General features: G+C 46.2%; 1 protein-coding gene across 8 annotated transcripts in view; it reads right to left on the minus strand.

Annotated features, from left to right (window-relative positions):
- KDM4B (lysine demethylase 4B) overlaps positions 1–13641 on the minus strand; it is a 92391-nt gene that overhangs the window by 66644 nt on the left and 12106 nt on the right. For all 8 annotated transcript variants that reach the window (XM_082072288.1, XM_082072283.1, XM_082072285.1 and 5 more), the window contains exons 3-5: positions 12082–12257; positions 11241–11355; positions 10573–10766 (exon numbers count right to left, since the gene is read on the minus strand). In XM_082072288.1, coding sequence (XP_081928414.1) covers positions 10573–10766; positions 11241–11355; positions 12082–12257 — 485 coding nt within the window. The remainder of the gene's footprint in view (positions 1–10572; positions 10767–11240; positions 11356–12081; positions 12258–13641) is intronic.

Genomic DNA, 13641 nt, shown 5'->3' on the forward strand with positions numbered 1-13641 from the left:
TCTAACTCCTCCTGCTTATTCCCCATGCTGCACGCATTGGTGTGCAGGCATTTCAGAGAGCGAGCTGAGCACACCCATTTCACCCAGGGCTATGGGAGGCCTCCCCGCCTTCATCAACTCTAGAGTGATGCCCCACTGATACAAGCCCAGAAGTCCTCTGGGAACAGCACAGCAGGAAAATCAGGAGCAAACCTGCTCAGGAAGGGGAACAGCCAACATTTTCAGCCCTTATTTCACTCAATAAAATCTCTTTTCCATGCACATCGCTGCCTAATTATCAACCCCGTTCCCAAGCACGATCTGGAGAAGTACCGAGCGATTTTGCTGCTAACAGAACAGTAAAGCAAGATAAGAAACTTCCCTTAAGAAATTAAAGTTCATGCAGTTGCAAACTCTCAATTTGTTTTCCAGTCACAATGGGCAGAATATCTCAGGTCACTCTGGAGCTGGGGTCCAGTTCTTACAGATTCCCCATAGGAAGATGAGAGTCAAACGCACCTTGTGCCAACCACACACTGGTAAGGGACTCTTGAACCCCTAAAGCTGCCGTAGCCAAAAAATAGTATTAAACAGGCATTAGTTTCAAAAAGTGAAGTTAGGCAGCAGCTTTTTATAGTTATGATTTTAAAGCAATATGGATTTGCAGAACACCTGAACTCATCACTACAAGATTTGCACCAATGAAACAACTGGCTACTTTCACATTGTTTCACTGCCCCAAAACTCAATGAATACAAAAAGGAGATTTTTTCCAGTGCTCAAATGTAATTTTTAAATACTATTTTAAAACAGAGAGTTTAATACGAATGACCATCTGGCCTTGGCAAGACTCTCAAAGCGGCAGCGCTGCAAGCTCCACAGCCTCTCATGTCAGGCACAAAGCACAAATCACGTATCACGTTGGAGTGACTCTCCTTGCACACACACACAATAAACCCATAGGCTGCTCCTGCATGCGGTGGATGAGCAGGGAGAAGGAGCTATTTTACTAATAAAAGGTGTTTGGGGACAAACATTATGAAATCATTTATTCATTCAGTTTGGCCAAGAAGATAATTAGTATACAATTCAACAGAGATGAATGACTACAATATTCATCCCCTTGCCATTCTCCATTATTTGTTTTGAAGAATCCGTTCGCATCAGATTCACTTCCCAAAACTGGCAATCAGGTTATTAATTACTGGTTGCTTTTTGTAGTGGATACTGTAGGAATACAAAGAAAAGTGATGATTACCCTTCAAAGACCTTACGTTCTAAATAAACCAAACTCAATGCAGCTCAAGAACGGAGAAAAAAGGTGATGGGAGATCGCAGATGTTGGGATCGTGCACCAAGGGGCTGGGGGGAGCTGCCCCAGCACTGGGCCCATGGACACGAACCCTCCTGCCCACTGCTCTGGGGTAAATACACATTATTGCCTACAGCAGAACAAGAGAAACCTGCTCAACAGCAACGAAAGGTACCTGTTGGTTAGGAAAGGTTTAATGCTCCTCATCCACCCAGCTGCACTGTTTCAAACCACAGGTCCCACACTTTGAAGCTGTGCCTACGCTCTTGTCAGCCAAGCTGGAAGTGTTATAGTTAAGATTTGATAAAGATCAGTGACACGGTTTATAAAGTTTCCTTTGTTTCTTCTACTTGAGCCGCTTTGTCATGTTGATTGGCCGGTTGGAAATGAAGTGGGTAGAAACCCATATATACTACTTTGAACATTAACTAGTTAACAGTTGCGCATCACTCAGACAACACCGAGTGCTATTGAAGCACCATCATTACTATAAGCTTCTGGTATTTTAAACTACACTTGTGCTGCACTTGGCATCACCCAACGTCAATTTTCTCTGCTGAGTAAAGAAAAAAATCCCCGCTGATTTCTGCCAACGTGTTAACAAAATGTGAATAAAGACAAAGCTCTGCAGTCCCACTGTCGGTTCCTTCTGGTCTTTCCAAGCGCGGCTTTCAGCTCCACGCCAAGTCGGGATTTGCGAGCTCGTTCTCCCCCAGGGCCCGAGGCAGCTCAGGCTGACAGAAAGCAGCTCATCTCCCTCCATCTCGTCTCCGCGGCAGAGCGCACTGTTCAAAAGCCTCACTTATTAAAACCAATCTGCGATCCTGTCAGACTTCCACAGATCTTCATTTCAAATCAGGCCCGAGCTTTGAGCAGACACTTTCAAAACGCAAGAATGAGTAGCGGCAAGAGCCTCCTTGGATCAAAGACGCGCTGCTCTCAATCCAGACTGGGACTACTGAGCTGTGATGAATTATTAGTGCTGGCGGAAGCAGCCGTACGCGCATTAAACACCGTGTCAGTGGAGCACGGGCCCACTTGAAGACGCTGCTGTAAAAACGAGGATGAGATCAAAGATCGGCATTACCACCTTTCAAGATCATTACGAAAGGATATAAAGACGAACCATAGATGGGAAGGTTCTCCACTTCGTTAGGTTTGGTACAACAACTCACAGACGAACCTCAACCTCTGAGAGTTTGTACTTTCAACAAACTGGCTAAACAGGCCCAGTAAGGATGGACATAAAATGCACCGACTGGAAACTACGATGGCAGTAACGTACGAAAAGCTGAGGGCTTTTCATCCCTTCTCTTACAGATCAACTGGACCTTCTTGGACAAGTCCCATCGTTGATCCCACCAACCCAAGGGTCTGGCTTGATCTTCACAACATTTTGTCTCCAAGTTAGATGAGGGTGAATGAAGAAAAGCAAGATGCATCCTGCCTCTCCACGATACTGTGCCGCCCCTGCACCGCAAAAATTACCTTTTAATAATCTGTCTAGAGCAGCATAGTAAAACACAACAAAATCTAAGTCTATTAAAAAGAAAAATCTCCACTGTTCCAATTGCAGGCACCTGATTGGGGAGATAATCCAACACAACACAAGTTAGAGCTCATAACTCTTCATATAGTTTGGTTTGATGACTTAACCACATTAAAACCACTCCAGTCATCCAAGATTCAGTCTCTGTGCAATATGCCGATCCCTGGGATTTTTAAAGCAAACTATCGGCTAATCCTGTTCCATCTCGAACGATTTACGCCATCCTTCACCCACAGCACCATCTCCAGGACAAACAGCACCCTCAGCCCCGAGGAAGGCTGCTTTGAATATCAGTAGTATAGTGTGGTTTGTATTGATTAACTAATGACTGCGGTATATGAAGCTTGAAAGGCTGTATTAATAACTCACTGCTGCACCGCTCTCATTTATCAGCGAATTACAGGGGGATGCAACTCTGCATCTCAATACATCACTCCCCTCGTGAATCTCGGAGCACATCAACATGCACAGACTTGCGATGCAGAAAGCCTGTTCCAAAGCAGCTTTCACCTAATGGTTTCGGAAGAGGCAGGAGAGTGAAAAGCTGCTCTGCCTGGCCATACTTTATCTCACTTTCCTTTTATTTCTTTTAATGAATATCACTGCTCCTTCCTCAGTCCCTTTTATCAACAGAAAGGGTCTTGCTTTGCCAAATCTGCCTGAGAGCAAATGGTGTTGCAGTTAATCCATAAATCAACCATCACCATAAATTCTACTCGTTCTCCATCCAAAACCGCAGAGCTGTAAAACAGATTACACGGGATAGCAGAGGCAGGAAGGAAATTTGTGAGCTGCAAGGAGCCCATCATGGCCAAATGGCCTTCCCTGCTCTCCCTTCCCCCCACTCCACCCCAACAAGCCCATAAATCTCCACTGTCGGGGTGGAACAGACAGACCGCAAACGTGTGCACGTATTTAAAAGCAAGGCAACCCCACACACTTCGCATGGAAGGCTGATGCAGACCTTGGGGATAGAGCCTGCGGAATCTTCTGAATTCCCTAATGTGAAGAAATAGGAGAAGTAAAACTCAGGAAAGAGAACAATTCTCTGTATGGAGCAAAATGGAAAGTCAGAGTGAAACAAATTCAGAGTCCTCAGTTCCCCCAAGGGCAAAACGCAGATGCGATTCCAGCTAATCCAGCTATAAGGAACTCACAGGATCTCCAGGGTGCAAGGGTTACTGAGATCCCAATAATCAAGACTTATAATCACATCCGATCAATTCAGCAATTCAAGCACCTTGTGCAACGGCCCCCTAAGGGAATGTAATAGTCAGAAGGCAATAAATGCTGCAAGGGACAAGTGCCCTTCCCCCTGCTGCCATGCACCTCAGGATCAAACACTAAACCCGGCTGCTTTAAATGAGATTACATCAGGCTCGCAACCAACTACAGCATATGGGAGAGCGTGTTAAAGCAGAGGGAAGGCGCAGAATCTGACACAGGGAAACGGGGATGAGGACTCAGCATCCTGCACCAAAAACGATGAGGGAGAGAAGCTGGAAGAGTTGAGCTCCATGACTCTAATAGGTCATTTTCTTTCCCCAAGATAGTATTCCAGGGATTAACATTTCCTATCCTGGGGGAGGACAGAACAAGGGTTCTCACTAAGACGGCTGCAACGCTCCCTAAGACAACAAAAGGAAATAAACCAGCAGCGAGATCTCTGCACATGCTTCTCTGCAGCTGCTTCAGCAGACGCCGTTAGCCGAGAATAAAGAGGGTTCCTCCCAAAACCCACCCTGGAGGAACCATCACCTCTTGCTTTCAATCTCCCCCTCATCTTCATGTTCGAAATTGTGAGGTTTCCCTCTTGCTGGTGGCATCACTAACAGATACTACAAATGTATTAAACTGTAGATGTTCCAAGCGAGTCCTCCCGTGTTCCTACAGCCAGACCCCCCCTGCACAGGGAACCTCGCTGCCTGCAGACAGTCATTCTAAACAACCAACAAGGTTTTCAGGTAACTCTGATTTACTTCCAGGTGAGCATTCTCAAGACTCTACAAGACAGAGTTCCACAAGTGTTGTAGTTTTTTTTAATGTAATTGTATCTGCGACCAGCGCTTTTAACTAATCATATTATTTTAAAGTTCCTTTGGTAATTTGTCCTTAATTCTACACAAACTGCTGCTCTGGCATAACGTGTGCTTTGCGCTATCAAAGTCAAACAGATTAGGCATCATCCACTTCCAGCAAGGGAGAGGAGACCATATTACTTAAAATAGGGAGCCAGCTTTAGCTTTGAATTAAAGGGGATTAAACATCCATCATGATAAGGAAACAGGGACACTTTATAAAATCAATTACCGTCCTCAGTGTCACTCTGGTCTAACACCTGCAGTTTCTAAGGGAAAGAATACAGTGTAGCATCCCATTAGTACTTACAGCAGGAACATTAAATATTGTTGCTATACAGCAAGATCAGTCACAAAATATCTGAGAAAAATAACCTTATTACCCAGGCAGGTGTTACAGTGTTGACAAAACAAAACAGAGACGTTACACTTCCGAAGCGCATCCGTCAAATTCACGGCACTGAGATTTAAAGTCTCCTCCGGCACTTCCGGACCACAGGAAGCCCTCAAGGTGGGAATCGCGCATTTTAGAGAGATGAAACCAAGCGATGGTGGAATATCTCGGTGTTTAAAAACACGCTTTTGAAACGGCGAGGGCTGAGACGCGCACGTTCCTCCACAAAACGCCATAATAACCGTGAAGGATGAGGCTTGGCATTCAGTTCTGTTGCTTCTGTCATTATAAAGATCAGTCTCCTGTTAGCACTGCTTGACAATGTGCTCTATTTTAGATCTCGGCATATGAATGCATAAGGTAATTATGCATAATATGTATAATTGATACAGTAAAAACTCCTAGCACAAGAGGTTTAATATAGGGCTGCGCAATGAAGTACATTCAAACTTTTGAAAAAACAACCAAACACTATGAAAAGGTTGTAATTAAACTACTAATTGAAGGAGGACGTTTTATTGTAATGTGAAAAACAAGCAAGCAGGAGACGCAATGTGGCAGCTCCCTGCCCGAGCAGCTTAACCCGAAGTTACACAACAGCTCCCATCCACCTCTTCCACCTGCCAGAGCGATTTCCCAGTTAAAACCAACAGGCTGAGTCCAGCACGGACCGGCCGCATCACCTGAGAAACGGCACATTAGAAGAGATGGTGGATTTTCAGCAAGCCTGACCCAGCGTGCAGCACGGATCCCCTCGCAGCAGCAACCACAGCGGCTACACACACCTAACGGCGCTCATTCCTCTGGGTACAACCAGACAGAATGCAAGAAATAAATGCATTGCAATCATTTAATGAGACTGGGAGCAGGAAAAGAGCCGTCTCTCCCATTATCCCCTCTCCTCTCCCTCCTCACCGGATGACCCTTTACTGCTCAAGTGCTTCACTTAGCACTGAACAATTTTTTTAACCTGCAGCCCCAGGGACACAACTGTGTAGACAACTCGTGTTGCTGCAGCCTGTTCTGCTCATGGAAAAGAAACGGGACGGGAAAGCATTGGCAGCACGACTGCTCTGCAGCGAGACACGCGTTAATCAAGGAGTTGTGTGACGACGCAGATGCTCGTTAGCTCGTACAATGAACTCATCTCCAGCTGTTGAGCCACAGACATTTAACTCTAGTCCCAACAGTCCTCAAGGCACCTGTGTTTTGTGAGAGGTATAACCCAAAATTTCAAAGGTAGAAATGAAGGGCATACAATACAGTGTAGGGGAAAGAGACCTGGGGGTCCTGGGGACAGCAGGGTGACCATGAGCCAGCACTGGGCCCTTGTGGCCAGGAAGCCAATGGGACCTGGGGTGGGTTAGAAGGGGGTGGTCAGTAGGTCAGAGAGGTTCTCCTGCCCCTCTGCTCTGCCCTGGGGAGACCACACCTGGAATCTTGTGTCCAGTTGTGGCCCCTCAGTTCCAGCAGGACAGGGAACTGCTGCAGAGAGTCCAGCGCAGCCACCAAGATGCTGCAGGGAGTGGAGCATCTCCCGTGGGAGGAAAGGCTGAGGGAGCTGGGGCTCTGGAGCTGGACAAGAGGACACTGAGGGGGGACTCATTCCTGGGGATCAAGATGGAAAGGGGGAGTGTCAGGAGGATGGAGCCAGGCTCTTCTGGGTGACAACCAGTGACAGGACAAGGGGCAATGGGTGCAAACTGGAACACAGGAGGTTCCACTTGAATTTGAGAAGAAACTTCTTCTCAGTAAGGGTGGCAGAGCCTGGCCCAGGCTGCCCAGGGGGGTTGTGGAGTCTCCTTCTCTGCAGACATTCCAACCCGCCTGGACACCTTCCTGTGTCACCTCATCTGGGTGTTCCTGCTCCATGGGGGGATTGCACTGGATGAGCTTTCCAGGTCCCTTCAACCCCTGACGTTCCGGGATTCTGTGAAAATACTTGGGTAACTATCCCCCTGACTGACGAGGCAGATTCTGTTCTCAGCTTATCTTTGGCCACTGAGGTGGCTTCTCGTGGTCTGAATGCATCTAGACCGCCCCGAGAAGGTGCTTCCCCTCTTCCACACCAAACAAACGTAGAGATTTCTTGTAGAAGCCACTTGAATGATGTCTGGGAGGCAACCTCAACCAGCACGACTTCTTTCCCACCTTTCCTTCCTAAGGAAGCAGCTGGTGGCTTCTCCCCACTCCCTGCACAGCAGGGCTTGGGCTGCACAGCCTGCATTAAAGTAGCCTGAGATAATTTTTGAGACACGTGAACAAAGAGCTATGGGTTTGAACAGACAATTTTGAAGCAGAATCCTACCAATATACAGAGTTCTTGGAACCACTATATAAATATCTCTGACAGCCAAACAATAACTCTGCCTCTTATTTTAGAGCTCAACCCCGAACTGGTAGAGTTCATAACTCCCCACACTCCTGCTAATCCCCGAGGTGCTTCTAAGATGATCACTGTCAGACTCAGAGAGTCTATAAAAAGGATGAAGGAAGCTGGGAAATTTCCACCGAGGTGGTGCCAGCAACGCAGAGCTCCCATTTTCGCCATCTTTTGGGCATCTTTTGAGGCTGCACCGCTGGAATCTCAGCGCCGCAGTCCACGAGCTCCCCCAGCTGAGCTCTGCGATCACTGCAATCCCAGCCAGAGATTGCTCGGTACCCGCAACATTCCAGCTTCGCTCAAAGGGGTAATTCAGATCTACTCCTCGGAAGCCAACGCTTGTTCACAGAAGAGCTTGAGAACTCATTAACAGAAGCTGTCAGAGCGAAGGACAAGGAAGAAATGACTGGGGCAAGCGGCAGACTCTTGCCTCACGCTTAAGGGAGCAGCAGGGAGTCCTGCCAAACCAGCACTGGCATCTGTCACAATACATCTATTCTTGGGCTACACGCTGTCATCTGTATAAGAAAACTCAGCTCAACGGCAAAACGTTTTGCCCAAAACACGATCTGTCCTCAAAATCCTCATTTCCTCCAGCCCTGTAAGGTTTATAGCAGTAGTTACTACAAAAACACTATCTAAAAACAGAATGGCTGGATAAAAATCCTCCCCTCGAGTGGGGTAAAAGTACCTTTAAAAACAACAAACCCCCACATACAAGCAGGTGCAGAGCATGTTCCTGCTTGATTTGTGACCAGCAACACCTGAGCTCCTTTAGCAAAGCTTTAGTGATTCCTCTTTGTTCCAATGATAAGCAGTAGTGACTGAACCTTCCAACAGCTGAAGCCCCTCTTAGGGGAATATTGAATGTTCCCCAGCAAGTCCCCCAAATTCTCAGATGATTTGACAGAAATAAAAGCTACAAAGAACCTCTAAGATCTAACATTTGCCAAACACAACTTTGCATCTACAATTTCCGCCCTCCTGATTCTGAACCTCTTCACACAAACGTGCTATGCAAAGATGGTTTGGACTTCACTGTTTGGAGGTTTGTTTGTCTACTATGCAATCCATATTTCCCACAAAAACAACATCAGATAAGGCCATAAGGAAGATCCGGTGTTAAGAGGAGGTAACAGCTTCATGCAATGAGTTTATCATTCTTAGAATATACACAGGACGTGTACATTACATACAGTATGTGTACATTACATACAGTATGTGTACATTACATACAGTATGTGTACATTACATACAGTATGTGTACATTACATACAGCTTCATGCAATGAGTTTATCATTCTTATAATATACACAATATGTGTATATCCACATATTATCTGTTCTCCAACTTCTGGCTCACAACGTGAGAGTTCGTGGCACAGCCATTCACACCAGCTTCTCTTTTCAAGGTAATCTGTCCTTATTTGTGCTTTCTGACAGTGAGAACCCTCTGTTGTGGGCTCCGAACAAAGTCGAGCAGATGGGATATGAGGCAGAACTGATAAGACGCAGGGATGGGGGGATTGGGCAGAAAGCACCATGTCCCGAACCCAGTGCGAACCTCGTACCACACTACACACGCTGGTTTTACTGGTCGCCACTGTGGGCAAAGGAGAGCAAGAGCTTCTCGTGTGCTGCTGGCACCATCTACAGGAGATGGGGACCCAATAAAAACAGGTTTGATTCACCGCTAGTGAAGAACAAAAATCAACAGGATCTAAAATGAGAGCGTGTCCCGTTTCATCGGTAACCTGGAGAGATGTTTCTTGAGATGAGGTTGGTTTGGCAGAGGTATCAGAAGAGACTCTGCAAAATCCTGAGAGAGCGACACTAAGAATCAGGTATGGGGGGAAACGTTTTCTGACACATTGGGAAGATTTAAACAATTCACATTCAGAGTACGGCTGAATGTTAGAGATTCAGCCCCTCCTTCCACTCCTTTGCAAGGCTGTAAAAGAACAGTAAATCCATTCATTACAGCGGTAGATTTTAAATGCCCGCAGGCACTAACAGCCCAGAGATACTCGGTGTCACCGGGGACTCATATTGCAGAGGGATGGGAGGATCTTGTCTGCCCCTGCCAGGGCACAATGACAGCAGCTTCACGGTGACATTTAAGCTCTAATTTGCACGCAAATGTCAATATTTATTAGTCACATCGAGATCTTCCGCAAAGCTCTTCTGGGATTCTAAGTCTCTCTGGTTATACTTTTGAATAGGATGCTTGAGAGAAAAAAGAAGACAGGATGGTTCTTGGTAACTTATTCCAGATCTCCTAGATGCTTAATTTCACTTTGATCTGTTGATTATTTTTGTGGAAAGTTATTTCCAAGCAGTCCTTGCATTAACAGTGTTGAAAAATGCTTATCATTATTCTAAGAATTCGCCATGAAAAAGCAACCCTTTGACCTACCTTGTCCCTGGAGTTCTAAGTACATTTACATATCTAAATAATGGAAATTGTAAAGTAACAGATGTTTCCTGACTACAGCAAAATGCAACAACAAGTCTTTCACTGTTAAAGTGCATCTGAAGCATCCACACGTTCCCATCACCGTTTGCTCTCCCACATTAATACGAGTGCTCTCCTGTGCCTCCCCTTGCAAAAAGCCCTGAGTGTTGAAATCTGGTTTTACTTGTAATGTCAACGAGCCCCCTGAATTCTGCTGCTTTCCTAGGAAGTCAGGAATGAGGCCTCTGAGCAAGTCAGCATGAAACCAGTAAAACTGCTTTCAAATATCAAGCAGGAGAGGGGAAAAACTGGGAAGTGAGAGATAAGATAGGCCTGATAGAATTAGGTAGACCTGATAAAAAGGATCTTGCAGTGGTCTCTAAGCAGAGGGCACAGGTACCATCCATCTACTCCATCACTTACCAGGATTTTGGCTCCCCAAAATGCAAGTAGTTGATGCTGTACAGATCCATGTCCTCGGTATGCCAAGCAAACGTCGTCTTCCACATCCCAAAGTAGAGGTAGGGAGTGTTGACACCTTCTATGATAATGCCACACTCGTGTTCCACCATGTCCAAGAGGGTATTCAGATTGCCAATATTCCATTCTTCCACATCCTGTAATTCAAAAGAAATGGTTTGTACTGGAACATATCAGGACTCAGTACAGCAGAGCAATAGTCCACAGCTTCCTTTCAGTGCCTTAAAAGGTGGATATCCCAGTGTTACCTGCATTAATTTAATTCCAGAAAGCTTACTTTAACGATCATCGATAACCATGAAAAGGCTGCGTTACCACGACTCTGTAGCAAAGGGATTGATTTCCAGCTTCTCCCTAAACGTGCTCTCTGAAGAGGCCCTTGTACTATGCGATACTCTACCAATTAAGTAACTGTTCTACTAATAAACTAAGGGCGAAATACCCTTCTCTCAAGGATATTTTCCACCCAGTCGTCCTTCACCTGATGAACACAGATGAGAAACACTAAACTTGAAATCCAGTAAATTCTGAATTATTGTTCCTTAAGAAGAAAAGAGCAATAAGGAAGTGAGTGTTCATATTTAAAATTAATAAAAGAGTATTTCACTCACTGCATCATATAGCGAGCCACTGATATCAGCTCCATAAATGGGTGAGACAAATGTGAGATTCTTCCAGTACTTGCGCTCCAAGTCTTCAAAATCTTGATGGCGCGGAGTACAATACCTGATAAGAACAGAAAAGATAAGGATGTAAGAAGTCCTAAGGAACACTCATCACAGATAAGCAACTGAAAAGAAGCGTGCATGTCAAAGCAGGCACACTCAGGGGGGTTACTGAAGGTGCATTTCATTTTTACTTCCATTCCGATTCATATAATTTACTGCCTTTTAAATCTTTCTGCAAAAACCTCTTACTACATATTGACAAATGGGATTTGCACGTCTGTGAAGCACCAGATCCCCCTCCTAAGGATGCAGGAGATGACGTTTTAGGCAGGTAAAGCACTGGCGTATGTGCTGTACAACATTTCAGTCTCTTGTCCCAGGGAACTGAAGTGCTGTGCAAAGCTCCCCGTCACTCCGGGGACACTCGTGTGATCAATATCAGCTCAGGCACTCGAGATTCTTGGATTTCTACCTCAGCAATGGAACACGTTTTCCAGAACAACCATTAATGCGCTGAGAGCTCTTTTCTGAGTCTCTAGCCACCCTTTTCAGGCACATTCTCAGCAAAATACTTACTGCAAAGAATCTTTCTACACCAACTCCCAGCAAAAGACCTAAGATACACTCCAAACCACCAAGTTACAAACTTGTTTGAGATTCTAGAGGTAAGCTTTCAAGAAAAAGCTGCTTCCCCCAAAAAGCTATTTATTTAACAATAAATAAGCTTGTTTCTAGGAAGAAAGGCTTCCCACACAACTGTCCCGTTCGCTTTACACCAACATACTTCTCGCTGTTAGCCAGACGCCGGTATTCTCCCACAGTCATCGGCTTCTTCTGTATGTTATACTGGGTGAATAACCCCGACTGGCCAGTAACCACCTGCTGAATAGGAGCTGGGATAATCATGTCATCTATGTCATCGTAGGTCTTTCGGGGCTTCCATTCCTTGGGAGGAATCACCTGGAAATGGAATAAAAGGAATTAAATGAAAAATAAACACTTCACGTTCACAACAGGCAAACACAACGTGTACTGGAGAACAAGCTGGTTAAGCGGAAGGGATTTCATCCTGCCGCAGGTTATCGGATAACAGCAGCATCTCAAATAACCGGCACATAGGACAAGACACGTGTTATGCATCTGCTGACGCGCAGGAGTCGCTGCCGCGGTCAGAGCGCAGTCCCACCCGTACGGAGGCAAAGATGAAAAGATATATGGATATTCCAAGGAAATAGGCTGCATGCCGGAAGGGCCAAACGTGCTTCACTTCAGCACGGAATTCCTCTCACCTACCACTCCGTAAAGCTGCATGAAGACTCCAGCAGCTTTATGCTACATCTCTACAACTCCACAGGTTTTCCTTTGGGTTGGGATCTTTTTGTTTTATTCACTTGTTTTACTTTTAACTAGGAAAGCTCAAAATCCTGTTACATTATTGATGTTTCTGTATTTGCCGGTGACACATCAGGATCCAACTCCTTAAATAAAAAGGGGCGAGGAGTAGACCCCAGGTTTCAGTGTAAGTTGGGGAATGACCTATTAGAGAGCAGTGTAGGGGAAAGGGACCTGGGGGTCCTGGGGACAGCAGGGTGACCATGAGCCAGCACTGGGCCCTTGTGGCCAGGAAGCCAATGGGACCTGGGGTGGGTTAGAAGGGGGTGGTCAGTAGGTCAGAGAGGTTCTCCTGCCCCTCTACTCTGCCCTGGGGAGACCACACCTGGAATCTTGTGTCCAGTTGTGGCCCCTCAGTTCCAGCAGGACAGGGAACTGCTGCAGAGAGTCCAGCGCAGCCACCAAGATGCTGGAGGGAGTGGAGCATCTCCCGTGGGAGGAAAGGCTGAGGGAGCTGGGGCTCTGGAGCTGGACAAGAGGAGACTGAGGGGGGACTCATTCCTGGGGATCAAGATGGAAAGGGGGAGTGTCAGGAGGATGGAGCCAGGCTCTTCTGGGTGACAACCAGTGACAGGACAAGGGGCAACGGGTGCAAACTGGAACACAAGAGGTTCCACTTAAATATGAGAAGAACTTGTTTGGGGTGAGGGTGGCAGAGCCTGGCCCAGGCTGCCCAGGGGGTTGTGGAGTCTCCTTCTGTGCAGACATTCCAACCCGCCTGGACACCTTCCTGTGTCACCTCATCTGGGTGTTCCTGCTCCATGGGGGGATTGCACTGGATGAGCTTTCCAGGGCCCTTCCAACCCCTGACATTCGGGAATTCTGGGATTCTGTGAAATAAAACCATGGGGAATGTGTCCAGAACTCTTTCCTTGTTTTTGGAGAGTGTGCAAAAATCCTGCTGCAAAGCAGTGATGAATCTTGAAGAAAAATCAATAATTTTAAACAGAAG

This window comes from Streptopelia decaocto (genome assembly GCF_964273445.1).
Source record: "Streptopelia decaocto genome assembly, chromosome: 24".
Taxonomy (NCBI): Eukaryota; Metazoa; Chordata; class Aves; order Columbiformes; family Columbidae; genus Streptopelia; species Streptopelia decaocto.